We start from the raw sequence: 25603 nt of genomic DNA on the forward strand, positions 1-25603 counted from the left end.
CAGACCCGTTCTTTCGCCATCCTGCCCGGAGCACGCTCCGAGACCGCCGGAGCGGACATCGTCAGCTGCCGAGACGTCTGGATGATCCGCAAGCAAGCGAGGTCAAAGCACGTCGTAGGCCAACGGAGTTCTGGCGTTGGCATTCAGCTGGCTCGAGATCATTTGTCAAGAGAGGGCAAGATCATTGAGCACCCGCTCAAGTGTGAGTTCTGTTGGAGATGAGGTGGAGGAGTTGACTGCAATGCGAGATTGTCGTGAGGTGACCGCCTGCGCTAGTCCTAAACGAAGATAGGTGCCATCACATCCGCCACCTGTTCAGCGGGTCGTCTCTGACCAATCGAGGCACTCTCTCTGAATCCGTCTCGCTGCTCTGTGTACTTTCCAATCCCAGTTCCGGATCCAGCTATTGTACATAAAATTTGGTTCTCATTCGTGGGACCAAGACCGAAAGACCTGACCATCCGCGATCTTTTGCCGCCCTTTCAAGTCCTCTGACAGCACATTGTTTCGGCATTGCTGATTCGTCCTCCAAGTCCCACGTCTTCCATACCACCCATTCCTGTTTCCATCCTTGTTATTCTTTTCCCTCCCGTCGACAAAAGCCAGGACTTCCATCGTTCCCGTCAACACCAATTGCACAGACGACTATTTCACCCTTCCCAAAGTCGCGTTCAGAATACTCCGTTCATGAGCCAAGGCTTCTCTTCGGCCAGCCAAAGGCAGTCATAGCAGCCTCTCATGTTGGTCTTGGATGTGAGGGCGTGAGGACATCCCAGAACCGATTCTGTGCGCTTCCCGCCGGCGTAGTAGACGTGAGCGGGTTCAATCTTGTCCAAGGGGCCGTACGGGACAGTCGAAAACAAGCGGAACCTGGCAGCTCTCATCTTGCGCAAGGCGCGGTAGTTGGTCATCCGACAGTGCCAGAGATTGTGGACCACGCGGAGAAGTTGAATGATGCGATTGCTCTCTGGCAAGTTGTCGAGAGCGAAGTGGATGACGTTGGCATCTGGGACCGCGGACGCGACGATGCACTGGGTCCTGGTGCGTCTGTTCCAGGTGGACCAGTGCCAGTACAAGGTGTGAGCGGCATCAGCCTTGAGCAGAGGGACCTGGTACTTCTCGGCCCAAACGTAGAGCTCGAGTGCGAACATCGGACCAAGCATGTGACCACCGTTGGCCCAGATGACGAAGTTCTCGACGACTACCGGGTCCGAATCGGGGAGCTCCAAGGTGTTGGTCGTGCCCTCGGCCCAGGGTCCAGTGAGAGCGTTGCGGAGGACATCAGAGTGACGGCAGACGAGATCGCGATGGGTTACGACCAACTTTCTCTCCGGACCGACCACCAGCCTGACCAGTGGTCCCCTGCGCTGACTTTAGTGGCTCTCGCGATACAACCTCGAGATGGAAAACTTACGCGGGGCTCATGCATCCATGGGGACGGGCGACAGTTGCGACCTCGAGTTGCGAGCTTGGCTGAGCCATTCTTGCGGGATGTGTTTCGTCAGTAAACAACTGGACTCAGAGAGAATGGGCGAACAAGAAGACACGAGAGCCTGTCAGGAGGAAGACGTGAGTGTGGAGATCAATTGCTGCTTGAGCGGGTATACGTACTCTCGGGGGTATAGACTTGACGATGCTGGTTATATAGCGCTTGAGTGCGAAGAGCAGGATGTTCGAAGCGCTACGGTGGTGTTGCGGCTTGAAGGTGGAGAGCCTGGCCGACAATTTTGCACAGCTCAGGGAAAACGAACGAAAGGCGTCAGCTAATGCGATGTATGTCGCTCAGCTCGGCGAAGAGGTTGTGATTGAGGTTGTGATTGAGGTTGCGAATGAGGAGGAGGTGGTGATGGATTGTGTCGGCGGCGACAGCAGTCTGGATTTTGAAGTCGAGTCCGGCACGGTGTGCGCCCACGGGTGGAAGAGGCAGGCACACGCTCGAAGAGGCTTAGTGGTGTGTGAGTAGAAAGCTGTGTCCTGGAGGAAGGCAGAGAAGTCGGCTGTCGTGTTAAAGTGTTGATTCAGGACTGCATGCCAGGCGACGAGAGGCCCACGGGAGGTCCCTCAAGGCAGGGCCGCCGTTGAGCCATGCTCTATCTAGTTGAGAAGAACACATACACGGTGGTGTTAATTTTTGAACTGCCCGCAGAACAAAGAGTCTTGTTACTTATACTCAATCCATCTTCGAGTATCTACTGCAGAATGACAAATCCTCGTCCAGTCAAAGTTCTAGAAGGTGAAGCCCTAACCATCTTGTCTCTAAAAATCCCGTCAAAACCCACTGCAAATGTCTTCATTTTTTGTCGATGCGCAGCCAAGGCTTGTTTTTCTGCATCAAAATGCAATCAAAACAACTGCACAAAGCGCGCGACCAGTGCGCCTTCTCAAGACCTGCTTTGTTGCAATAGTACCCCGCCTCTTCGACATCCCCAGTCTTGCGGGGGACCGTCGTGAACAGCCTGAACTTAACCGCTATGAGTTCTTCCCTGTCAGGGCGCAACGTCATTCGTGGGTCCCAAGTACCACACATGGTGCGCAGCAGAGCGAGTACCTTGCTGGTCGGCAGAAGGCTATCAAGAGCGCAATCTATGATGTCGGCATTCGGAAGGTTTTTGATAATCAGCTGGCGTTTCTTGGTGTTGGGGTCGAGCTTGGTGCAGTAGCTATGGCGAAATTGTACAGGTCACTGGACTCTCATTGCTCTGAAGTAAAACATCTCGCTGAATCTACACAGCACATCGACGCTTGTACTGTCCTTCTGGTACCAAGATTGACCCCCAGACTGCAGGAACACTTTAGGCCCGACTGATCCGAGAACTTATGGACAAAGTTGACAGGGCACCGCGATTTTACGCGTCCGAAGACGTCTGAAGGGGTTGACAGTGTCTAAGAAGAGATGGGGAACGAGAGAAAAAGAGCAACTCAACCATTTGAAAAGAAACGGCAAAGTGATTTTGAAGAAGTGGTATCAGTTAGAGCCGTGACGCCTACTATCAACCTATCACGGGTGCTTTGTCGCGGGCGGAGACGATGCCTCACGAGATGGGGACCAGGGTTCAGGCAACAAACGGCGGGTCCTCACATTGCATCCAGTGATTGCAATCGGTCGACTCAACTGTGAGCCAGGTATCTGCAATGGATATCAACCTCTTGGACTTTGGTATTTGGTGGCCATGCAGCCCTCCCTCCCAACTCCGGACTACCAACATCCCAATTTATTCGGCACTAGCATGCAATAGACTTTGGGCTTGTACGCATCATCGTCATTCTCTCCTTAAGGTATCATCTGAAACCCGTCCCCTGCTCGAAAAGATGAACATTTACAGGCCGGGAGGTGGAGGCACCTAGCATTGTGAGATCAGTTCGACACGGAATCGGCAACCAAAACTTACGGCACTATATCCACCTGGAGGAGAGCCAGAAGGAGGTGGAGGCGGAGGAGCCTCACCGGGCGGCGGGGGCGGCGGAGCAGAGCCAGGTGGCGGAGGAGGAGCTTCAGAGGTCGCTGGAGCCGGGGTGCCAGAGTTGGATCCAACTCCTTGCTGTTGACCATAGTACTGCCAGTACATGGTCATGTAGGCCTGGTAACCACCGTACGCCGCATAAGGGTCCTGTCCGCCGTAGTACTGGGCGTACTGAGCACTGTAATCGGAAGCAGATGTCGTGGCAGCGCCGGGCGCGGCTTGCGACGTGGGGCTCATGGCAGATTGCTGGCCAGCTGGAGACTGCTGTCCGCCATACTGACTGTTGCCGCCATAGCTGTTGTTGCCGTAACCGCCATAGCTGCTGCTGCTGTAGCTATCGTGACGACCGCCTCCATTCCTGCCGCCACCCTCGTACCGATCACCGCCACCGTAGCCTCTGCGAGGACCACGCTCCTTAAATTGTTCATACTGCTGGCGAACGTTGGCAAGGAGGTCCTCACAAAGCTCCCTCGCGCGCCTGACGTCGTCTGGAACGGGTCCGCTGCTGGGAATTAGGATCAGTCATCAAAGTGCGAGTCAATTACTTACGCAACGTGAAGATACATGGGCTCGTCGCTTTCTTGGCCAGTGCTATGCTCGATAAAGCCAGAGCCGCGGCCCTTGATTTGGACCCGGCAGCGAGTCTCTTGCTGAATGTGCTTCACGTAAGCGCCGCCATGACCTACAACTTGCGCGCGGAGGTTGAAGCCGGGAATTGGCTCGAGATCCACGGGAATTTTTTCTTCGGGCCATTTGCGCTGTCGATTGTCAGCGTCGTTCAGCAGACTGCAAGAACCTGTGGGCGATACTCTTCCAAATTCGTCACGCTCGACACTTTGCTCCGGCTCCCTCCGACGGAAACGCCGCTCATCGACCAGGGTGGGGAGTTCCTGTTTCATCAACTCTTCAATCTTGGCCACTGCTTTTTCGAGGCCTTCCTTTGTCGTGCTCGTGACATGGAGGTAAAGCGGAGGCACCTATCATTGTTAGCCTGAGAAGCAATTTGAGAGATGCAAACTTACACCGGGCTTGACCAGGCTTTTGTCGGGGTAGTACTCTCCCCGGGTTGTGACATCTTTACACATTCAGTAAGACATCCTATACTCAAACGAATATTAGGTGAAGCGTACCGGCGCCAGTATCCTCTTTGATCTAAATGCCACACGGGTGAGGTTAGCAGGTGCCAAATGGGGGACGCTGGGAACAGCGACTAAAAGAGGCTAAAAGTGAGCTTTTGCGCGCTTCCAAACAAGTTTGAATAAGACAGCTGGGGACCTTGCAGAACAGTGCTTGGATGATGGGATGTGTGTAGTGCTCGTCCTAGGACTATCAGTAGGCTATGATCAGAAGTATTTACCATTTTTTGAGTTGCCCCCTTTGTCAGTAGGTAGCGGTTGCGGAGGTCATTGACTTCGATGTCCTTGATGTAATCACCATCCTGCTCGTATACTTCGCCTTCGGGGCGCGCGTCAGGGTCGGAGGGAGATTTGACAGTGGCCGGGCTTGCAGTCTGCGGTCATCAGTGCTAGGTCATACAACGGCACGGGGGACATACCGAACGGATCGGCGGGACGTCAACATGCTGGATTCCCTTCTTGGCCTGGATCTGGGCATTGATGCGAGCGGCGGCAGCGGCTGCAGCAGCCTGGGGATCCTTTCTCTCCGCGGTTGCGGGACTGTCGCTGGCTTGACGTTCTATGGGACTGCGACTGCGACGGCGGTCAGAGTTGCGGGCAGAGGGCGATCGTGAACGGCGGTCGAAGCGCGACTCGCGGCGCTTGGGCTCGGGTTCGGTCTGATCAAAGCGCGAGCGCTTGCGACCTTCTTCGGCCATGGTTGCGGTGATGAAGCGTGGTGTAGAGCGAAGTTTGAGGCAGCTTGAGCGAGCGGGCAGCTCCCGCACAAGACGCGGCGCCGACCCTGACCGCCCTGGGATTCTGCCGGCCGAAGTCGGGCTCGGCGGATTTTGGACAATCAATGGCCTCTGACTGGTCTTCCTCAACACCAACAGGTCCCCGCAACTTTCCACAAATTCATTCTTTGACGGGCATACTATCGCCAGTATGGCTTCCAGGCGAGCATTGAATGCTCTGCCTCTGCGCTCCGCGCTCCAGAAGCCAGCAGCCCGCCCAGCCTTCACCACGCCATCCGCTCGGCCGCGGCACCAACCTTCGTCCTCGTCGACCCAAGCTCTCGCCTACAAGGCCCTCCACCGCCGCATCAACCCTCTTCCCACCAGCGACGCTCCTCCCTCTTGGTCTGCCCCTGCAGCCGTCAGCAGCATCCTCTACGAGACGCCAATTCCGTCGCGCGCCCCGCCTAAGCGCCATGTTTTGAACTGTCTGGTCCAAAACGAGCCCGGTGTGCTCTCGCGCGTGTCTGGAATTCTTGCTGCCCGCGGCTTCAACATTGATAGTCTCGTTGTCTGCAACACCGAGGTTCCCGACCTCTCGCGCATGACCATTGTGTTGCAAGGCCAGGATGGCGTCGTTGAGCAAGCGCGTCGCCAGCTGGAGGACCTCGTTCCCGTTTGGGCTGTCCTTGACTACACCCAGGCTCCCCTCGTCCAGCGCGAGCTTCTCCTCGCCAAAATTTCCATCCTGGGCCCTGAATACTTTGAGGAGCTGATGAATCATCATCGGGAAATGGTCGACTCTCCTGGCTTCGTGCAGGAGGCCGAGAGTGGTGAGAGTCAGTCACCAAACATGGCAGAGAAGCTGGCCAAACAGCAGGTTGTGGAAGAGGCTGCTCGGGACTCGCTCAAAAAAGACTTTCACCCCAGCAAGCTCGCCGCCAGCCAGGCTTTGAGACACAAGCACGAGCATTTGGAGGCCATTACCCACCTGGCCCACCAGTTTGGTGGCAAGGTTTTGGACATTAGCACCAACAACTGCATAGTCGAGGTTTCGGCCAAGCCTGCCAGGATCGACTCGTTCATGAAACTGATTGCTCCATTTGGCATTCTCGAGTCTGCCAGGACAGGTGAGTGCATTCATTGATATAACGATACAAGAGCTAACAGAGGATAGGATTGATGGCGCTGCCTCGCTCACCGCTCACAGGACCGGATGAGGTGCAGGAGAAGGAAATTGAAGATGTAGTCGACCAGAGCTTGCTGCCCCCGGGTTAAAAATCCGTTTGCTCTTCAAAACTTCGTTTCAAGGCTGGGAGAGATTGCGCGTTTGTATTTGTATCAAGTAGTGAATGACCCATTCCGAAGCTTAGCTGCTTCAAATGATTTCACCATGAGTGCAGCATGGACAAGCCGTCGTGCATCTAACGCGACCGCTGTCCATCCTTGCAAGCGAGCTGCACAGAGACTGCGGCCACGATTATTTGATCTCGATGCCAGGCCCATTAATCTATCAAACTCTGGGATTTGCACGATATCCAGGATATCTTGAGCCTCGATAATCTTGTGCTCGTTAAGCGCATCTTATGTTGGGGCTCTGCGGGTATTAAAACGTGGCATGGCCGCCGCCGTTCCTTGACAGAACCGTTACGTAGCCAAATTCAACTTGCGCTCAACACCTCCACCATCCAACCATTACCATCCATCGCCGAGAGTAAATGTGTCGCACGGCTTGAAGATGGCTTCTTACTCGTCGACAAAAGTTGAAGTTGTCGAATACGATGACACCGGAAACGTCATCACAACGTATGTTGAGAGCGGCGACAACAACCGCGTGGACGTCATTGTGAGTGCACCCTTTTCGTCCTCGCCCCATCAGCATACAAAACTCTCTATGCCATCAATTATTATCACCTTGGTGGCCTCCTGCCAATCCTTTTCTTTTTGACGCGATCCCACTCCATCTTCTCTAACATGTTCTTGCCAATCAATCATGCCTGCCCAAGCCAATGGCGTGCGGCCTGACAAGAAGCCATGAACTACAGCTAATGATCTCATTTGAAGCTCCCCGAGGAACGCAAGAATATTTTCCAAGTCATCCTGGATGTCTTTCTTCCCGCTGGATACCCGCAGAGCGTGACAGAGGACTACCTTCCGTATGTTTATGCTTCCTATCACTCAATCTACCGCTGATTGGGATCTCTCAATGTCCTCTGGCCCAAAAGCCGCACGATCCGTGAATGAGCTGACTGAATTCGGAAATCTCAGCTACCAGATCTATGTGAGTTTCAAGGCTATCGTGGCCGACAGCACACCCCAAGGCAGAGGAGTTGTGAAAATCTAACATTATCCTTTCCGCACAGGACTCTCTCCAGGCATTTTCGAGTTCCATTGCCGGAATGCTATCATCAAGAGCTGTCCTTGAAGGTATGGAAGTTGAATTCATCCTTTACGAAGATCGTCCCCTGTCTGCTCTGGATTTTCAAAGAAAACACCTATCGACAACCATTCACTAATTTTGACATCTCCTAGGCGTTGGCGTTGGTGACGCTGATGCCACACCGACCAAGGCTCTCCTCCTTTCCGTTGTTCAATCCTCGGCGGGACGTGTAGCAACAATCATCTTCGCCGCTCGCCTGGGTACTGCCCTTGAACCTGAGTGCAAATCCTGGCGGCTTGCTGCCGACTTTTTCAACGACACGGGCATGCTTCTCGACATGATCTCCCCAGGAGTCCCAGCAGGAGTCCCCCGGACGACAGTGCTCAGCCTTGCCAGCATTCTGAGAGCACTCTGCGGCGTTGCAGCAGGCAGCAGCAAGGCGAGCTTGAGTGCGCATTTTGCAAAGGAAGGCAATCTGGGAGAATTGAATGCGGTAAGTGCAACATTTTTCTAGAAGTTTCATTCCGGCTTTGGTATCGGCAAGCCGAAGACGGATGCTACGCTGCGCTGCGCCTTGTGGAACTCCGCCTCAGCCTTATGACCGTCTTTCATTCACGGTGTCACTTCTTCAGCCCCACACACGTCACGGCGTCTGCCTAAGTACACAGCCCGTCAGCGCCGCGCTATTCTTGTTCCGGTCGACGACGCTGGCATCAGCCAGTGCTCAGAAACTCCACACGTCACACAGCTCGACCATGCTCTACTGCGCAACCCACAACGACGCCATGCTAGCACACGGACAAGACAGTCTCTCATTCAACCCAATCCAAAAATAAAAATTCCAGCCCAAGCTGAGTACAAAAAAAAAAAAAATACACAACGTCCAGCCAGCAAGGAAGCCACCAACCTTGCGCGACTCGGTCACGTCCAAAGCCCAACCCGGTTCCCTCCCTGCCCTGCCTGCCAGTCACATCCCGGCCGCGACTTCCGCCACCTCCGCCTCAGCCATGGCGTGCATGTGCCGGCGGCGGATGTTTTGTGTTCTGGATTCACGCGGCATTTGGGATTTCTGCCGGGATCAGCAGAACCAGGGCGGTCCCTGCCATCAAAGTCAAACTCCCGAGCCCGTTCGAGATCAGAAACCCAAATCCAGAACCTGACCTGACTGGATGCTAACCAAAGCCGAAGGTCAGTTGGGATGGTTTGGTTGATGGGGTGAGCGGAGCTTGGCGAGATTGTGGATGGTGGGGTGACTGGATCGTGGGAGTGCGGTGTGGTGTGTTGCGCCCTGGTTTCCAGGACTGTGGGTTGCTCACAAGGCATCTTGTGCTGGATGCGTTGTGTTGCTCCCATCATCGTCCCCCCTGACACCCTTTCCTGCTTTCCTCTCCTAGCCAACCCCTAGCCTTCTACTTCCGACGTCCATACCCTGACAATCTCTTTGGTGTCATTCCCCAAGCTTCATCATCATCTCGTCTCCCCACTTTACCCCATCATCTTCTCCACGTTCCCCCAACTGTTGTCTCCTTCCCCGCCTCCCCGTTTGCTCAAGGTTCTCGCCTCTACCATGACCAAGACCAACAAGCTTCCGCGAGGATCCGTCATCGGCCTCGGCCGCGGCCAAGCCGCAAGAAAGAGCACGTGTGCCGGTTTCCGAAGCGATCCGTCCGAAAGCATGACCTCGCAGGCTCAAGCTCATGGGATTGGCGGGGATGACTTGGAACGATGATAGGGCTGTAGTTGGTAAGGCGGTGAGCGTATTGGGGAAGGGCAGAATGGGTTCGAGAGAGGGCCTGAGGTGTTGGGCTTGCTTGTCGTGTGCATGGATGATGATGTAGACGCTTGACCAAAGCAGCGCAGCGTAGCGGGACTCTGGCAGATGTTTGACTGATGTGCTGAGTACGCTAACTGGAATATAGAAAGACTCGTCGCAAGAGACGGTGATTTCACTCATGGGAATGCTGGTGAGTCGACTTCTTGCTCTACTTGTTCGCCACTTCCGCACAATCATTATTCTTCTCTTTCTTTGTTTTCGTACTGGCATTGGCACCTTGGTTCTCTCTCCACTTTTCTTGCAAAGTCACAAGTTCTTGGTCATTCGCCTATCATTACTTCTGGATCCCGGGCTATCCTTCACAGAATAGCCACTTGACTGGCTGGTATCAAGAGCATGGACAGCAATTAGAAAAAATTCCGAAAAACATGGTCCGAAAGACGTCACGGGCTTTGCAGAAAGCGAGCCTCCCAACCAGCGGATATGCGGATGCACAATAATCCGGCGCTCTCTCTCTTGACCGGACAGCGCCAAGGAAATAAACCAAACTCGACGCCTCGCTCTGCGCAGACAGCTTCGCGAACGGCGCCTCGTCTCGCCAAGCACATTTTACCTTGAACCTCTTTGCCTTCGCTTCGACCATCCTCATGAAATCAGCCTGATGTGGCGGTCGGTCGGCCAGTCGATGTCTGGACATGGAGATACGCGAGAGAGTTGTAATCGCGAAGTTTATCGCCAAGTACCACTTAGGCGCTTCTTCTGCCCCGCCGCTATTGACACGAAGTAAAGCGATCACGCAGGCAAGCTTCAGGTCCAGACTACAAGCTCTCGAATGTACTGTACTGGCTCACGGCAAAAGTCTATGGCCGTGATGGATGAGTCGAGACGAGCAGACACGAGGTTAGCAGGCGACAGACGGCCAGCTAGGATTCGAAATACGCCTTCGATCTTCCTAGCGAGTATAACTGGAGAATTTTCTCGCTGGCCGGCTCGCTGATTGGTCCATGGTGCCTTGAATTGGCGCATTTGCTGCGGATTGCTCCCTCGTTTTCCAGGCTCCGTCGGGTCGACGATGTCTCTGTCGAACCTCACGCTATCCCCTTCTCTGCACATGTCAGGCGCATTTGTCCAACACAAGCTCTCCTGACAAGTACGCGAGTGTGCCGCGCGGATGAACGAGTCACGAGAATCAAGGGGTGTGCGGAGAAGAAGCAGAAAGGGGGAGCGATATACACACCAGGAGTCATTCAGGCAGAAACGAGGGGTCTAATCCACTGTGGGGAAAACCTACCCTTCCAGTCCTGCAGTACCCTCACCCCCATCTTCCACCCATCGGAACCACAGCCGGAGCCAACTGAAACCGAGATCAGGCATCCAGGCTCGCCATCCAGCCATGATCAGGCCGCCGACACGGCTGCGCCATGCCATCATCACCACCACCCTCACCATCTCGTCTGGTCCCGGCTGTGAGGAACGGCGGTGCCATGGCGCGGCGGAGAGGGCGCCAGGCACACCTTTTCCTGCGCATGCCAACGCGCCATGTCAGGCCGGCATAGCAGTGCGCCACGATACGCTACCTGCCTGCATGTTTACTTCCTGTCCCCCTTTTTCTGCGTTTGCCGTGGACGGAGAGCATAGCCCACTCAGCCAAGCAAGGCGCGCGCCAGGCTCCCGCACGCGACTCGTGCGCTGCCTGGGCTGAATGATTTGCGCGCTCGCTTGCGGGACACGTTACTTGTTTAGGCAGACGACAGAAAGGGCAGGTGTAGTGGTGTTTTGTTGGTGACGATGAGCAGCGCTATTCTAGCAGGGAAGTTGTCGACTTCAAGGAACGGGAGTCCTTGAACACAATCCCCAGCTTGCCCCTCTCTTTTGCGCGCCGTGGCAGCAACCATCTCACAATTGCCCTCGCAACCACCGTAAGACGCCAATCACAAAACACTAAACACAAGACTCAGGAAAACCCAAATCGCAAATTCGCAACCAACCAAAAGCCAAACCCACAAGCGCATGGATAGATACTTGCTCGTAAGAGAAAGTTTCCACACACGCGTGGTCTGTCGTTGGCTGCGCAACAAGGCGATGCGGGAGAAGCATCAGGGAACAATCCAATCAACCTTCCAGAAGATGCGGTAGAAGCTTGCGCCCAAACACTCTCTTACAAACATCTACTTCCGCCCGCTCCTTAGCGACGCGGCAAACGTAAACGTTAGGCAAAAGCCTCACCTGCAGCGACGGCATCTTCAGCACACACACACACACTTTCTCTCTCTCTCTCTCTCTCTCTCTCTCTCTCTCTCTCTCGCTTTCTTGAAACTCGGGCATGTCAACCCAACCTTCTAGAAATGCGCGGCAGAAGAAGCATGTGTGCGTGCATGCATGCATGACGAAATCGCGACATGACCATTTGCCGAGGAGGAGAGAGAGTTGCTATGGGGGCGCGCGGGTATACGAGCTTGACTTTTTCCCTCGTTTGCTGCCGCTGCGCCAAGGCCCGATGGTGGCATCCCTGTTCTGCCTTTGTGATGCTGGATTGGTCGCTTGCCTGTTTGCTTGATGTTGCTGCAGTGGGGTGGAGTGAGGAGGTTGGGATGGGTGGGCGAGATGCATGATTCCTTTTCTTTTTTTCTTTTCTTTTCTTTTTTTTTTGGCTCTTTCTATCTCTCCTTGCTTCCAGCTTTTCTCTTTCTTCTCATTCGCCCAATCATCCATGATTTCACATCACCGCGTATCTAGCAAGCACGCTTATCTCCTTACCCCCTTACTAACACCCCCTTCCCTCTAGGCCGGCAGCGTCGTCGTCTCAGCCGTTACATCCAAACCCCTCGCCCTCGCGCTAATCCTCATCCTACTCACCATCCACCTCTGGACAAACTACATGGCGGTGCGCTCCGTCTCGATGCGCTCGCTCAACCGGCAGCGCGCCAACGTCGTCCTCTCGCACTTGCTTGAAGCCGACAAGGTGCTCTCGCCGCTCGACGTCGCGCAGCGCCATGAGCGCGTGTTTGAATTCCGCGACGGCGTTCTGAGGGGCGCGCGGCGCGAGGTGCTCGGCTGGGGCAGGGTTGGTGTGGGATTGGGTGAGGTGCTGGCTGTGCTGCCATCGTCTGGCAGCAAGCGCCGCTCATCTACATGTTCATCGATTTGGAGCTGGAGCAGCAATGGTGCGCGCGTGCTGGGGAGTTCTGGAGGAGGTGGTGGTGGTGGTAAAGCTACAGCCAACCCTTCGCTCGCGCGCCTCCTCCGCATCTTCGACCAAGAGCCGTACGTGCTATGGTTTGATGCCGAGACGCGGACGGCGCTTATCGTGCTCAAGCAGGACGCTGGGCCTGTCGCGCAGGTTAAGGCGTGGGCGCAGGCGCTCATGCTGGCGGCGCGGTATGCTGCGCGCAACACCATCTCCACCAGGCCGCAGCGGCATCACGAACACGAAGAGAAAGAAGCGCGCGAAAAGATAGAGGGGGCACAGGATGATGCCGCGGCGGATGCGTTTGCGGCCTGCGAGGCCGAACTACGCCTAACGCTTGAGCGTGCGCGCGACTTGTTTGACGATGATGCGAGCGGGGATGGAGGACATGGTGGTGGTGGTGGGCGCCGCGGTGGCTTGGCTCGCCAGCGTCTCGAGGCGGCGGGATGGGATTTGAGCATCGCGGCTCTCGAGACGCGGTCTGGCAGCCGGCTGCAGGCCGTTGGCAACGGTGGTGGTTAGTGGTCGCGGCGGCAAGCGAGAGAGTAACGCACGCCAGCCAATAGGTACGCAGTACGAGTAGGTAGGTACCTAGAATGTCAAGGATGGATGGAAGGCATCACGTACGGACCTACCTACCTTGCCACCTGCCTACTGCAGCGAAGAAAGCCAAGGAAAAGAAAAATTCCAAGATTGGATACGTGGCCCCGGGAAGCATGGAGCATGGATGCCGGGCTGGCTGGCTGGCTGGCTGGCTGGCTGGGAAGCCTCAAACATTTACGACGGGACAGGGATGAAAGAAGGAAAAAAAAAAAAAAAAAAAAAAAAAAAGGAAGCTTTGCGTTGTTGTTGCTCTGGCGGGCGGCTCACTTGACATGGATGATGGGTATGTGTGTAGCAGGGAGGTGGACTAGGCAAGTCTTTTACCAGGAGGCTGGACGGAAGGAATTGGAAGCGAAGCGCGAGGGAAAAAAATAAGACAAGAGAAAAAAAAAAAACAAAAAAAGACGACCGTAACCGACACGAAGCACAGGCTGCAGTAGGAGTCAACGGACCGGCATGAAATTTTTTTTTTCTTCTTTCTTTTTTTTTTTCGGCATGTGATGGCTGCGCACGTCTTTCTCCCTCCCGTCAAGACAGGCAGGAGACGTGAGGTGGAGCGGCGGGGAGGTGTTGGGCAGAGTCATGTGGACTGGACTGGACGGGACGGGACCGGGAGGCAGCGAGACAGGGTCGTGACCATGACGCAGCGGTAGGGTGATGCACAGGGAGGCATCGGATACATGTACTGAGCAACCAAGCAGGCAGGTAAGCAGAAAGTGGCAAGATTCTAGAAGGACGCCAGAAGGCGGCTAGAAGGGTGTAGGGATCGGGCCCTGGGCAATCACTGACGCTGACTCGCCGACTCGCTGACTCGCTGACTCGCGGCTCACAACACCCGGAACCACACAGGCACTGGCACTGGCACTGGCACTGGCACTGGCACTGCCCTCCTCCCTCTGTCTATCTGTCTGTCTGTCTGTCTGTCTGTGTCCGCCCGTGTCCAGTGCTGTGCTGTGCTGTGCTGCTGTGCCCGTGCAGCCTGCCAGTGCCAGTGCCAGCCAGCTAGCCAGCCAGCCAGTCTTGTCGCTCGCTCTCTCTCTCTCTCTCTCTCTCTCTTCTCTTGCAACCGAGACTGCTGATCCATGGCCGCTCTAGCAAAGCTTCTACGCGCGTTCGATCGGGCTTCGACGGCGCCGTGGCGGCCCATCAGTCCAGCAGCGCCGCGCAATGCCGTCACTTTAGCTCTTTGTCTTGGTCTGCTCCCGTGTGCAGGAAAAACCACCGCATCCCAACCATCTGGTTGCGGCTGTCAGTGGTGAATAAATACAAAGTTGGATCCCTGTTTTTTGCTTTGTCGCCTCCCACTCCTCTGCGCTTGCTGCCACTTCGTTTCAGGCGCTGTTGTTACGACGGCCCTCTTCGGCCTAGAACCAGCGCACCGTCGACGCCTAACGCGACAAACTTGTCCAAACCTGTCCTTGGCTCCATCCGCTTACCCACCACCATCCTTCCTGAAATCGAAAGCCATTCCTCGTTTCCCCTCACCCAAAAACACTGCCTCTCTTCCCTCCTCCCTAATTTTTCCCTCTCTACCTCGCTCCCCTCCCCCAACGTCTCCACATTTTTTCACACGAAAAGGTCCACCGCCCGCCGCCGTGGTCGTCCTTTGGATTGGGATGCACTCCCGCAGGAACCAACCTCCCGCCCTCCGTCTCAAGACTCCCTCGTCACCGTCGTCATCGTCGTCTGCTGCATCGTCGCCTCCCGCCTCGCTGCTCGACGACCACGACACGTCCACAACAACAACCACAACCACACCCTCCAAAATGTCGTCCTCGGAGTATGTCCCCGCCCGGCCCCTGACCGTCACCATCCCCAAGGGTTATGCTCAAGGCCCCTACTGCATCAGACGACCAAACCTGTCCGAGATTCTCGCCAACACGGGCTCGCCGCCCTGGACCCTGTCGGCTTTTATGGCCTACCTCTCGCAAAACCACTGCCTCGAGACGCTCGAATTCACCATGGACGCCTCGCGCTACAAGAAGCACTACGACAAGATGGTGGGCGCCAACCCCGAAGCCGCCGTTTGCCCCGAGTCCGACCAATGCAACTTTGTGCGCATGCTGTGGCAGCGCCTGCTCGACGCTTACATTGCACCAAACGGCCCCCGCGAAGTCAATCTCCCGTCCGACGTACGAGACGGCCTTCTGGAAAAGTCGCATCCTTGCATCCCCCCGCATCCCTCGACCCTTGACACGGCCGTCCGCAAAATCTACGAACTCATGGAGGAGTCGGTCTTGGTCCCCTTCCTCAACAGTCTGTCCCCTCAAAGTGCTGCTGATTCCTCCTCCTACAACACCAGCGACGAGAACCTGTCCCACTCGCACACGCGATCCTACGACGAGCGTGCCCTGCGCCGCGACGTCGTAGCGCAACAACAATCCCAACCCTCGTCCGCAGGCCCGCAAACCCACCGCGCTTCGGCGCCCTCGTCGCTGACGAGTAGCTTTTCGAATGTCACCCGCAACTTTGGCGCCGCCGCCCACGCCCGCTTCGCCAGCGCCTCGCACTTTCGCCATCCGCACTCGGCCGCCTCGTCCACGGCAGCCTCACCCTCGGACCGCGAAGGCCTGACGGACGACTCGACCGCCAGCAGTCCCAGCGCCATGGGCGACCCCATGACTCCCCCGACGACGCCTCCTATGAGCGATTATGGATGCCCCACGGCAGGCAGCACTCCGAGTCCTGGCAACAGTCGAGAAAGCAGCAGCTGGAAGCGCATGAGCAGCCGACTGGGCTGGAAAAAGCGAAGCAGCGGCCACATGAGACAGGATCACGCCGATCAGCAACAAATGGAGGGAGGTATGTTCTGAAACACTCGATTTTCTTCAACAAAGGACTCCTTTTTCCTTCTGGACGTCATCATCATCATCATCATCCGGCCCCATCTTTCTACTGGAAAACAAAACCACCCGGACTCACAAATTGTCATCGCACCAAGCAGGCTTTTCCTTCCGCCAGTTGGCAGGAAGGAGACTCTCGATCCAGTTTGGCCACTCGTCAAAGGAGCGCTCTGCGTCGTCGGATGACGAGGGCAGCCCCATGGACATTTCGAGGCCTTTCCAGGTGCGCGAGGTCTGAGCAGTGCGTTTGCTGCTTGGGGGGTCTGAGAATGAGACTTGTTCCAGTCTCGATCTCGATCCCGTCTCAGATCGATTACCGCATTCGCACACACATCATCTGCCCTGTGCCAGCAAACCCGGTTCCAGGTCCGTTCGTCGTCATCGACCTACTGGGCTGGCCGGATGTTGGGCTTCCTCTTCGATTCGGCTCTTCTCTTCTTTGGTGGCTGCGGCTACTGTCACACTTTTTTGCTCTTTCTCCTCTCTTGGGTTTCTTCTTCACACATTCTTATGGGATCGGGGCATTATACGGGCAGGGCGAAGCAAGCAAGCAGGCAAGCAAGCACGCACACATGCAAGCAAAGCTAGGCTGGCAGGTGGCATATTCTTAGCATTTACACCGGCGTTGTTGTCGTTGTTGTCGAGTTGTAGTGGAATTAGTTGGTGGGTCCGGGGTGGCGTTGTTTGGTTTTCCAGTTTGAGAGTTGCGATGCGTCGACGACCTCTTTATTCGTTTCTTTTCTGTGGTTGGGGAGGCTTCTGGTGGTGGTGGTGGTGGTGGTGGTGGATGAAAAGAAGATGAAGGAAAGAAGGAAGGGATGGGAAAAGGCCTTCTCTCTCTCTTTTGACTCCATTCCTCTTGTCTCCTCTTTCTCTTGTTTGAGTGGTTGTCGATTGAGATGACACTGTTTTGGAATTGGATTGGCTTGGGGTTGGGGTTGGGACTGGGATTTGGATTGCACGACCGCACAAGAAAGACACGATGAACCATGAACAACAGATGACCTTCTGCTACTGCTACGCCTACCTCTACTCTACGCTCCTCTTACCCCTTCTCTACCTTCCTCTACGCTCCTCTTCTCTACTCTATGCACCTACATGCCAGCAGACATGACGCACATACCTAGGCTAGCAGTAGGTAGCATCGGAATCGAGCACACAGTAGTACACACGCCATCCATTCTCCACACAATAGTCCTCGCTGTTGCACGTACGTTCGTACGTACCTGGTACTCTCTGCTCAGCACACACACATACACACATATAGAGGTCGTGCGGCGTGTAGTTAGTTCATCTACCATTATATATGAGTGAAAGAGTGAAAGAGTGAAAGAGTGAAAGAGAGAAAGAGAGAAAGAGTGAGTGAGTGAGTGAGTGAGTGAGTGAGTGAGTTAGTGAGTGATGGGGTGTCGACACTCCTACCTACTTACCTACCTGTCTACCTATCTACCCGTCTACCTACCCGTCTATCTGTCTACCTATCTGTCTACCTATCTACGTACCTACCTGCCTACCCTATTCAGTACGCTAAGCCATGCCATGCCATGCCAGGCTAAGCTAAGCTCGATTGGGTAAATTTTCCACCATCGAACGTAGCAAGCGAGATCGAATTTTAGTTAGTTAGTAATGTAGGTAGTGGACGGGACGGGACGGGACGAGACGAGACTGACTGACTGACTGAAGAAAGAGAAAGAGAAAGAGAGAGAGAGAGAGAGAGAGGTAAGGTAGGTGGGTGGGGCCGTATGTAGACAGATAGGTGGTGCATGGATGTGGACAGAGAGAGACCTGAGCATCCATCATGGTGATTATTATGCATACAACACACAATACTGGGCCGCCGCCACTACTGCCGGTGTCTGTAATTCTTTGACCTTTTTTTTTTTTTTTACTTTTTTTTTCTCCCCCTTTTTCCCAGCTTGGTTTCAATAACGCGTCTAGGTGTCTACATTCCCACAATATGCCATACAATGCCATTACATCCATCGCATCGCTTGCATCTATCGCACTCAATCATATCATGACCTTGCCCTATCCTACATCGTCCTTCTCGTGCCATCGTCTCTCCCACCAGTCAGGGGGGGGGGAAAGAGGAAATTTATCATTGGATATAATGAAAAAAGCGAAAAAAAAGATCAAAGAAAATGAAGAGTCGGCCACCCGTCCGCCAATCCACCTCACCTCACCCCACCAAAGACAAAATTCCCGACACGACGGCGACGACGAGAGGTAGGGTAAGGTGGCACGACAGACAGACGGATTGTAACACGCACGTTCCAATTGCTGCTGCCACCGCATACATGCTCCGTGTCTAGTTCAGACAAGTCTAGCCTATGTGTGTAGGCTGCGGGATGGAGGAAGAGAGAATGAGAGGGAGGTACCGCCATGCCATGCACGTGGCGCGCCTTGTTGCATCAAGGTACCGTGTGCAGCAGCACAGCAGTCGACGGAGAAGGAGATGTGTGATTGGGTGGACGGATAGGACAGGCCATGCCATGCGTGTATGTAGGAGGGAGGAAGAGAGAAATGGTTTGGTTGGTTGGTTTATTCATCAACGAGGAAGAGAGAGGTGTGGAGAGATGTGGTGTGGTAGCACAAGCAGCAGCAGCAGCAGCAGAGCAAACTTTTTCAACAACCGATGCCGTCTGCTGTCTGTCTGCCGCGTCCCGGGTTCAGGATGTATGGATGTAGGTCTGTCTGGCTGGCTGGCCGGCTCTCTGGCTGATCAGTCTGCGGGGGGCCGGACACACGGACAGCCAGCCAGCCAGCCAGCCAGCACATCAGACAGGCCGACGAGTGGGGTGAGTTGAGGCACCGCTTGCCTCTCGCGGCTTATGCCGCGCTGTTGGCGCCCTGGACGGGGTTGTGGTTCGCGGGAATGTGCGAATCAGAGGGCAGCGTCTCGTTTGGCTTGTCTGTCAAGACACAAGAATTAGCAATCAATCTCTTGCTTTTGGAGAATAAGTGGCAGAGTATGGTTGTGATGCTGTTGGTGGTGGCGCGGCTTGCGATGACGACGGTGGTCCGACTGCCGACTGGCACAGTGGTGCCACTGCCGTCGTGGCTAGATCGTGTACATGCAATCGCGCTCGTGCATGTACCACGGCCAAGTGTGACGAGAACCGGGGCCACAGCGCGAGAATGCGAGACATGATTGTGTGCGTCTCTAGCCCCGCCGTGCAACACGGCCACCACAGCACGCCAGGAATGAATACCGGCGCGGCGTGGTGTACATGATACAGATGCAGTGCGCGCTTGGCAGAGGGTGCAATGGAATTCTCCGTCGTCGAGGGGACCAGTCACTTACCATGCCTTGCATAGAGGCCATATTCCTCGTCAATGTACTTGCCGACCTTGCCCCGCTCCACCCCCTGGCGCGTCAGGTTGAGCTTGCTCTTGGGCAGGCCCATGCTGCCGAGGTAGCTGACGGCCTGCTTCCACTCGAGCTCCTGCCGGCTCTTGCTCCACTTGAGCTCCTCGCTCATCAGATCAATCACATTGGGGAGCGCTTCCAGAGCCGCCTGCGCATTCAAAAAGGCAAGACGCGTGCGGCGGGCAATGACGTCGACGGCGGTCTGCGCGTACTCGTGGCGGACAGCATAGCGGACTTCGCCGTCGATGAAGGGGTACAGCGGGGAGATGCGCTTGCCCCGGACGGGGAAGCGCTGGTCGGTGGGCTCGGAGAGCGCAGCAACAGTCCAAGCACGATCGCCGTAGGCTGCCGTCAGGTGCGTCGCAACGTCGGTCTCGATGCCAAAGTGCTGAATCAGGTTGATGAAGAGCGTCTTGGAGTAGCCGTGAGCACCAATCAGGCGGACGCGGTGTGTTTGGCAGCTGCCGTCGAGCTCGACATCGTCACTCATGTCGGTGCCAGAGATGCGCGGCGGGTTGGTGATGGGCTTGGTCTTGAGGTTGAATTCCTTAATGGCTTCGTCGACAGTCTGCTCGGCCATTTCGCGGTAAGTGGTCCACTTGCCGCCGGCGCACGTCATGAGTCCAGAGTCCGAGGTCGTGATGAGGTGGTTGCGAACGAGACCTTCCGTCTTCTTGGCCTTGGGGTCACGCACAAGGGGGCGGATACCAGACCAAGCAGCCAGGACATCGCCGCGGCGCACGTTGATGTCGGGAGCAAGGTAACCACGGATTTCGTTGAGGATCCAGCTGATTTCTTCTTCGCCAGCAACGGGGTTCTGCTTAATCTCGGTGGGCGCATCGGTCGTGCCGGCAATCGTGTTTCCGTGCCAGGGCAGGAAGAAAATGACACGACCGTCGGACGTGGCGGGATCAATCAGACCCATGCGCTGGGGAGAGAAGTAACCGGGCAGAATGACGTGGACACCAGAGCTGGGGGCGACAATTTCCGGGACCTTCTGGTCATCCATCTTGCGAATCGAGTCGGTAAACGGACCAGTCGCGTTGATGATGCCCTTGGCTCGAATCGTGAATTCCTCGGCAGGCTTTCCGTCAAATTCCTGGACGCAGTCCTTGACGCGCGCGCCAATGAGTCTGCCCTGTGCATTCTTCTCGAGACCAGTAACTTCAATGTGGTTGACGACGGTGGCACCGTAGAGAGCCGCAGTCATGGCAAGCGAGACGTTCATCCGAGAGTCGTTGTGAGCACCATCTGGATCAATTAGCCTTGGTCTTGCAAACAACATGCTGACGTACCATAGTAGACCAGAGCACCGACGAGACCGCTCTTCTTCAGCATGGGGAAGGCCTCAATGGCCTTGCTCTTGGTGAGAAAGTACGACGTCTCAATGGCTTCGGAACCAGCGAGGAAATCATAAAACTTTGTTCCGGCCCAAAAGTAGGGCGCTTGCCACCACTTTTGGATAGGGATCATAATCGGAAGCCAGTGAGAGAGATGCGGAGCCGTGTGCAAAAAGTATCGTCGTTCCCGGAGAGCCTCGACAACGAGCTTGTACCTGGACTAGTCAGCGTCTGCGCGTGCGGGCTTGGGCGCATCCTTACTGGTTGTAGTCCAATTCCCAAACAGCCTTTTCCAAGTACCTGACGCCACCGTGGACGAGCTTTGTGCTCTTGCTGCTAGTGCCGCTGGAAAAGTCGTCACGTTCAACCATTGCAACCTTGAGGCCGCGGGTCGCGGCATCGAGCGCAATACCAGTACCAGTGGCACCACCGCCAATGACCAAGAGATCATAGGGTTCGTCCTCGGGGTTTTCCGTAGCCGGGATGGAGCCGTCAGAGCTCGGTTTCAAGAGACCAGAGACGGTATTCTTCGCCTTGTCCAGTGCCTGCACGACGTTGGAGGCGCAACTCTTTTTCAAGTCGGCAATCTGCTCGTCGCGCGACTTGGCGCGGGGGAAGTCGGGCGGGTTGAAGGCACCGCCAGGGCCGTAGGTGGGAGGAGGGACAGCAGCGTCTTCATGGCCGGGGATCTCGCGGGGTCTCCAAGAAGCGTAGAGGAGACCACCACCGACGGTGGCGGCTCCGACGGTGTAGAGCGCCGGCTTCAACAAGCGCCGGGCGCCTCTGGAAGCCATTGCGAGTGAGAGAGGGTGGAAGGGTATGGGGAGAGGAGGAAGCGCTCAGCAGCGCTCGAGGGGAGAGGGAGCCTAATATTTGGGCGTGGTGAGGCGTGGATGGTCGGGGCGAAGACGGAGCGCGGGCGGCAGGAGGTTCCTTCAGCGCACCACACGTGGAGAAGCGCCAGGCCAGCGCAAGGCAGGTAGACGACGTCAAACAACTGGCGCTGGGATATTTTTCCGATGGATTCGTCGATTCTGGGCTCTCGACGACAACCGGATTTGGACGTGTATTGTGGTCAGCATGACGCAGCCGTGGACGGCCAGAAGGCCGAGCAACACCGAGAAGCGGGCCGTGCCTGGTGCTATGACAGCATCACCCAAGCTACCCCAAGGGGAACTGCTCGCCAAACCTGCCTCGTCTGGCCCATCCCACGCTTTTGGACGCCACCGTCTCCATCCATCCATCTCCACGTCCATGACGCGCAGCTCCCGTCGTCGACGTTGCAAACCTGCATCCGCCAGCTCTGCTTTTCCATCGTCACGTCGCCGTCCATCTGCCCATCTGCTCCGCGATCTGCGCCGGGATGGTCCGTCTGTACCTGAACACCCTTTTTGCCTTCCATTGCATCCGGCCCAGCCTCGATTGTTGTTCACATGACGATGCAGGTGCAGGACCCGACTGGAATGCGCCCCAGGCCTCAACCCAACCATATTGGAAAACGAGAGCCGCCGCCTTGTCAGCTCGCCCGCCACAATCAAGCCAGTCTGGACCCGATGCTTCTACTTGCTTCTCCCCGGCCCATGTACATGACAGACACGAGCCGTTTCCTGCGCCAGGGATCAGCCAAAATCTCATGAGCACGACACACTACACTTGACATGCACGACCTTGGCAGACCCGGACCACCACTATCAATACCGCCCAACCCCTTTCAACCCCTTATACCCCTGGACTGCTCGCTTGCCGAGTTGATAGCCTCTCTCCAACCGTCTCGGGTCGAAGCTGGTGCGACACCATCCACCGCGCCGTTGACATGACAGAAGAGAAAACCCCTGCACGATTCACGTCCAGCCGAACGTTCTTTGCGCGATTCTGCGCTAGCTGCATGGTCATCGCACGTCGTTGTCTCGCTAAACCGTCCCACCGCCGCCCGCCGCGCAAAAAGTTGATCCAGGCCCCCAACTCCACTACTTCAACACCAAAACATCAAAAACAAAAGAAGAAATCCTCATGACCACTGCAGGACTCGAACCTGCAATCTCTTGATTCGTAGTCAAGCGCCTTGCCATTGGGCCAAGCGGCCGGTGTTGGTGTTGAAGCCGGAGGGGCTTCACCCTGCTTATGGGACCGGAGAACGCAAAAAGACTATATTAAATTGATTAATTATTTTACGTCTTACTAGAGCTATAGGCTATCTAAGACGGAGCTATCTATAGGGGATACTATATACGTTTATAAGGTAAGTAGGGATATCTAGCTAAAGAGTCTTATATAACGAAGTATAATTCTTAGTATAGTATTAGTATAGGGTTATTATAGATAGATAGTTTATCTAGGCTCTTTTTAGGTAAGGGGGGGCTAAGAACTAGCCTTCCTACTATCGTCTAAGTAGATAGGTAGCATAAAGTAAGAGTAAGGAAAGGAAGGGGGGTAGGAAGAAGGTATATATAGAAAAGTAAATATAGTATAGGGTAGTAGGTAAGGTAGATTATATATACGCTCTACTATAGCGTTCTAGTACTATTCCTAATAGCATAATTTTAGGGTAACCTAATATTTATACTAGGGGGATAGCTTTATTAGATAATAGGGATAGTTTAGGTCCTAGGAGTAATAAGTACTATTATAGTTACTATACTTTAACGCTATATAGGTATATTTTATACCTCTCTTTATATAGTAGTTATAGTCGTGCTTTTCTATAGTATAGGGGCTAGTATATAGTAAGCATTTAGTCCTATTATAATACCTAGAGGAGCTATAGCTAAATTCTTAATACTTTATATACTATACGTCTAGAGTGATCCTAAGGAGTTTTATAACCCTTATACTTACTCCTATAAGATAGAATAGCTTTAAGATAGCTATCTCTACCTCTTTTACTATATAGAAGGCTATAACGACTAACCCTACTTTTTAGGTAGCCCTCCTTTCGGCTAAAGTGAGCTAGTATAGAGTTCTAATAATAGAAAGGCTAGGATTAAAGGTATAGACCTCTTCTATAATAAATTATCTAATATTAAGTAAGTATAGGTCTTTAAGAGGGATGCTATAGGTAATAACCTTATACTAGGTTTAGTTCTCCTAGACTATAGCATCTAGGAATAGGTAAGTAAAGAGGTCCTTATAGGAGGTAAGGAATTTAGAGTCATACTAGGGTAAGCTAGTAAGTAGGATGTTACCCTTCTCTATAAGTGTCGCTATTAATATAATAGGGCTAGATATGCCTACATTCTTAAAGGTATTATTAATGTTATTTCGTATAGAGAGAGGGTTAAAGTCTAGGAAGGGACTTTACTACTAGATAATAACCTATATATCCCATAGGGTCTTTAGGGGAGTAGTAGCTAGCTTTATAGTTATCTTTAGGTAAGGAGTTATTATGTATAGTTTTCTAGTAGTAGTTACTTTCTAGGCTTAGGTTATATATGATGGTTTAGCTAGGTTTATAGGAAGGATAACTAGCTTTTATAGCTAGTAAACCTTTACTCCTAGCGTATAAGTAGTGTTTTTAAGGGAGTAAACTTATATAGTAAGAACTAATAACGTATTACCTACGCGACCTATCTTAGTATAATCCCGTAGGACGTTACTAAGGTTATAGAGTCTTTACTTTTTACTTATATTATACGTAAGGTTTATTACGTATAGGATGTAAGAGAGTACTATATTAATTACCTCCTAGGTAGTATTAAAGTTTAGACGAAATCCGAACCTAGTCCTTTTTTCTTAGTAGGTAGGGTTAGGTTTAGAGGCGTCTACTAGGATAGTTCTCTTTAGTATAGTATACTATTTCTTAATTAGGCTAAGTACGATAAGTAGTAGGGATGATAGAGGGAGAGGGCTTATAGGAAAATCCTAGTCTATTTCCTTAGGTTTATTAGCTAAGCTATAGGCTATCTAAGACGGAGCTATCTATAGGGGATACCGCGTACGTTTATAAGGTAAGTAGGGATGCCCGGCTAAAGAATCTCATATAATAAGGTATAATTCTCGGCGTAATATCGGTATAGGGTTATTATAGATAGATAGTTTATCTAGGCTCTTTTTAGGTAAGGGGTATTAGCGGTATTCTATAAAGATAAGTAATATCTTTATTATATACCGTATGGTAGATGGTTTATAGTAGAGAATGTAGTAGATTCTTTACTATAAGAGAACTTCCTTAAAGGACTAACTAGTAGGCTACCTAAGGGTGTTTATATAGAAGAACCTATAGATTCTAGAGAGTTCTATCTCTAGGTAATTAGTAATAGGTTCTTCTATTAATAGAAGACGATTTCTAATTAATCTAGACTAGAAGATTCTAGGCCTTAGTAATGAGACAATCTAGAATAAGGGCTAGAATCTAAAAGAACCCGTAGGAATAAGTTCTTAGTAATAGAAGAGGTCTAGAAGAGTCTAGAATAGTCTAGACTTATTCTTAGGCCTCTAATAAGGGGGGGCTAAGAACTAGCCTTCCTACCGTTATCTAAGTAGATAGGTAGCATGAAGTAAGAGTAAGGAAAGGAAGGGGGATAGAAAGAAGGCATATATAGAAAAGTAAATATAGTATAGGGTGGTAGGTAAGGTAGATTATATATATGCTCTACTATAGCGTTCTAGTACTATCCCTAATAGCACCGTTTTTTAGTTAGCGTTATATAATACCTTTCTTAGTACCTATAAATGTAAATAAGGCGGGTAAGGTTTTTAACTAGTAGCGTATATCTTCTAGCTAACTAGTATAGTTAGCTAATACTTATTATAGAAAATAAATAACGCTAAAGAACCTAGGTTTAATCTATATTAAT

At 53.4% G+C, this 25603-nt stretch overlaps 9 protein-coding genes and 1 non-coding gene across 10 annotated transcripts; 4 read left to right on the forward strand and 6 right to left on the reverse strand.

The window, feature by feature from the left end:
• Positions 1 to 566: 566 nt before the first annotated feature.
• IWZ02DRAFT_105229 (uncharacterized protein) lies at positions 567 to 1772 on the reverse strand. Its single transcript, XM_066761313.1, has 3 exons — positions 1612 to 1772; positions 1415 to 1553; positions 567 to 1362 (listed from the first exon to the last, which is right to left on the reverse strand). The coding sequence occupies exons 2-3, from the start codon at positions 1480 to 1482 to the stop codon at positions 672 to 674; spliced, it is 759 nt and encodes a 252-aa protein (XP_066618562.1). The 5' UTR covers positions 1483 to 1553; positions 1612 to 1772; the 3' UTR covers positions 567 to 671.
• Positions 1773 to 3317: 1545 nt separating this feature from the next.
• IWZ02DRAFT_472148 (uncharacterized protein) lies at positions 3318 to 5295 on the reverse strand (the record flags this gene model as incomplete). The annotated part of the gene is made up of 8 exons (XM_066768932.1): positions 3318 to 3341; positions 3390 to 3963; positions 4011 to 4219; positions 4271 to 4438; positions 4484 to 4536; positions 4592 to 4613; positions 4819 to 4971; positions 5017 to 5295. The coding sequence occupies 8 exons, from the start codon at positions 5293 to 5295 to the stop codon at positions 3318 to 3320; spliced, it is 1482 nt and encodes a 493-aa protein (XP_066618563.1).
• A 120-nt stretch (positions 5296 to 5415) lies between these two features.
• IWZ02DRAFT_409723 (acetolactate synthase small subunit mitochondrial precursor) lies at positions 5416 to 6840 on the forward strand. The gene is made up of 2 exons (XM_066765704.1): positions 5416 to 6443; positions 6491 to 6840. The coding sequence occupies exons 1-2, from the start codon at positions 5525 to 5527 to the stop codon at positions 6589 to 6591; spliced, it is 1020 nt and encodes a 339-aa protein (XP_066618564.1). The 5' UTR covers positions 5416 to 5524; the 3' UTR covers positions 6592 to 6840.
• A 95-nt stretch (positions 6841 to 6935) lies between these two features.
• Positions 6936 to 8411, forward strand: IWZ02DRAFT_105289 (root UVB sensitive family). The gene is made up of 5 exons (XM_066761314.1): positions 6936 to 7159; positions 7378 to 7469; positions 7582 to 7594; positions 7677 to 7740; positions 7846 to 8411. Exons 1-5 carry the CDS (start codon positions 7052 to 7054, stop codon positions 8205 to 8207), a joined length of 639 nt encoding a protein of 212 aa, XP_066618565.1. The 5' UTR covers positions 6936 to 7051; the 3' UTR covers positions 8208 to 8411.
• Positions 8412 to 8678: 267 nt separating this feature from the next.
• Positions 8679 to 9823, reverse strand: IWZ02DRAFT_105441 (uncharacterized protein). The gene has a single exon (XM_066761318.1). The coding sequence runs from the start codon at positions 9735 to 9737 to the stop codon at positions 9141 to 9143; it is 597 nt and encodes a 198-aa protein (XP_066618566.1). The 5' UTR covers positions 9738 to 9823; the 3' UTR covers positions 8679 to 9140.
• A 2275-nt stretch (positions 9824 to 12098) lies between these two features.
• On the forward strand, positions 12099 to 13629 carry IWZ02DRAFT_105436 (uncharacterized protein). The gene has a single exon (XM_066761317.1). It carries the CDS (start codon positions 12346 to 12348, stop codon positions 13174 to 13176), a length of 831 nt encoding a protein of 276 aa, XP_066618567.1. The 5' UTR covers positions 12099 to 12345; the 3' UTR covers positions 13177 to 13629.
• A 1009-nt stretch (positions 13630 to 14638) lies between these two features.
• IWZ02DRAFT_105434 (RGS domain-containing protein) lies at positions 14639 to 16286 on the forward strand. The gene has a single exon (XM_066761316.1). It carries the CDS (start codon positions 14874 to 14876, stop codon positions 16068 to 16070), a length of 1197 nt encoding a protein of 398 aa, XP_066618568.1. The 5' UTR covers positions 14639 to 14873; the 3' UTR covers positions 16071 to 16286.
• A 1281-nt stretch (positions 16287 to 17567) lies between these two features.
• Positions 17568 to 18256, reverse strand: IWZ02DRAFT_105431 (uncharacterized protein). Its single transcript, XM_066761315.1, has one exon. The coding sequence runs from the start codon at positions 18081 to 18083 to the stop codon at positions 17721 to 17723; it is 363 nt and encodes a 120-aa protein (XP_066618569.1). The 5' UTR covers positions 18084 to 18256; the 3' UTR covers positions 17568 to 17720.
• A 1140-nt stretch (positions 18257 to 19396) lies between these two features.
• On the reverse strand, positions 19397 to 21706 carry IWZ02DRAFT_510068 (FAD dependent oxidoreductase-domain-containing protein; the record flags this gene model as incomplete). Its single annotated transcript, XM_066770493.1, has 3 exons — positions 21072 to 21706; positions 20766 to 21025; positions 19397 to 20721 (listed from the first exon to the last, which is right to left on the reverse strand). The coding sequence occupies exons 1-3, from the start codon at positions 21602 to 21604 to the stop codon at positions 19397 to 19399; spliced, it is 2118 nt and encodes a 705-aa protein (XP_066618570.1). The 5' UTR covers positions 21605 to 21706.
• Positions 21707 to 22821: 1115 nt separating this feature from the next.
• IWZ02DRAFT_t118 lies at positions 22822 to 22893 on the reverse strand. The gene has a single exon. It is a non-coding gene; the product is annotated as a tRNA-Arg (tRNA).
• Positions 22894 to 25603: the final 2710 nt, after the last annotated feature.

The sequence above is a fragment of the Phyllosticta citriasiana genome (genome assembly GCF_038021145.1).
Source record: "Phyllosticta citriasiana strain CBS 120426 chromosome Unknown IWZ02scaffold_17, whole genome shotgun sequence".
NCBI classification, from domain to species: domain Eukaryota; kingdom Fungi; phylum Ascomycota; class Dothideomycetes; order Botryosphaeriales; family Phyllostictaceae; genus Phyllosticta; species Phyllosticta citriasiana.

Excerpts from the sequence above, each read along its gene's own strand:
- IWZ02DRAFT_105229 (XM_066761313.1), bottom strand. The coding sequence starts at position 1,482 with ATGGCTCAGCCAAGCTCGCAACTCGAGGTCGCAACTGTCGCCCGTCCC. Across the intron at positions 1,363-1,414 it reads CATGGATGCATGAGCCCCGC|GGGACCACTGGTCAGGCTGG; the intron begins GTAAGTTTTCCA and ends AAGTCAGCGCAG.
- IWZ02DRAFT_409723 (XM_066765704.1), top strand. The coding sequence starts at position 5,525 with ATGGCTTCCAGGCGAGCATTGAATGCTCTGCCTCTGCGCTCCGCGCTC. Across the intron at positions 6,444-6,490 it reads TCTCGAGTCTGCCAGGACAG|GATTGATGGCGCTGCCTCGC; the intron begins GTGAGTGCATTC and ends AACAGAGGATAG.
- IWZ02DRAFT_105289 (XM_066761314.1), top strand. The coding sequence starts at position 7,052 with ATGGCTTCTTACTCGTCGACAAAAGTTGAAGTTGTCGAATACGATGAC. Across the intron at positions 7,160-7,377 it reads ACAACCGCGTGGACGTCATT|CTCCCCGAGGAACGCAAGAA; the intron begins GTGAGTGCACCC and ends TCTCATTTGAAG. Across the intron at positions 7,741-7,845 it reads ATCAAGAGCTGTCCTTGAAG|GCGTTGGCGTTGGTGACGCT; the intron begins GTATGGAAGTTG and ends GACATCTCCTAG.
- IWZ02DRAFT_105441 (XM_066761318.1), bottom strand. The coding sequence starts at position 9,737 with ATGCCAGTACGAAAACAAAGAAAGAGAAGAATAATGATTGTGCGGAAG.
- IWZ02DRAFT_105436 (XM_066761317.1), top strand. The coding sequence starts at position 12,346 with ATGGCGGTGCGCTCCGTCTCGATGCGCTCGCTCAACCGGCAGCGCGCC.
- IWZ02DRAFT_105434 (XM_066761316.1), top strand. The coding sequence starts at position 14,874 with ATGCACTCCCGCAGGAACCAACCTCCCGCCCTCCGTCTCAAGACTCCC.
- IWZ02DRAFT_105431 (XM_066761315.1), bottom strand. The coding sequence starts at position 18,083 with ATGGATGTAATGGCATTGTATGGCATATTGTGGGAATGTAGACACCTA.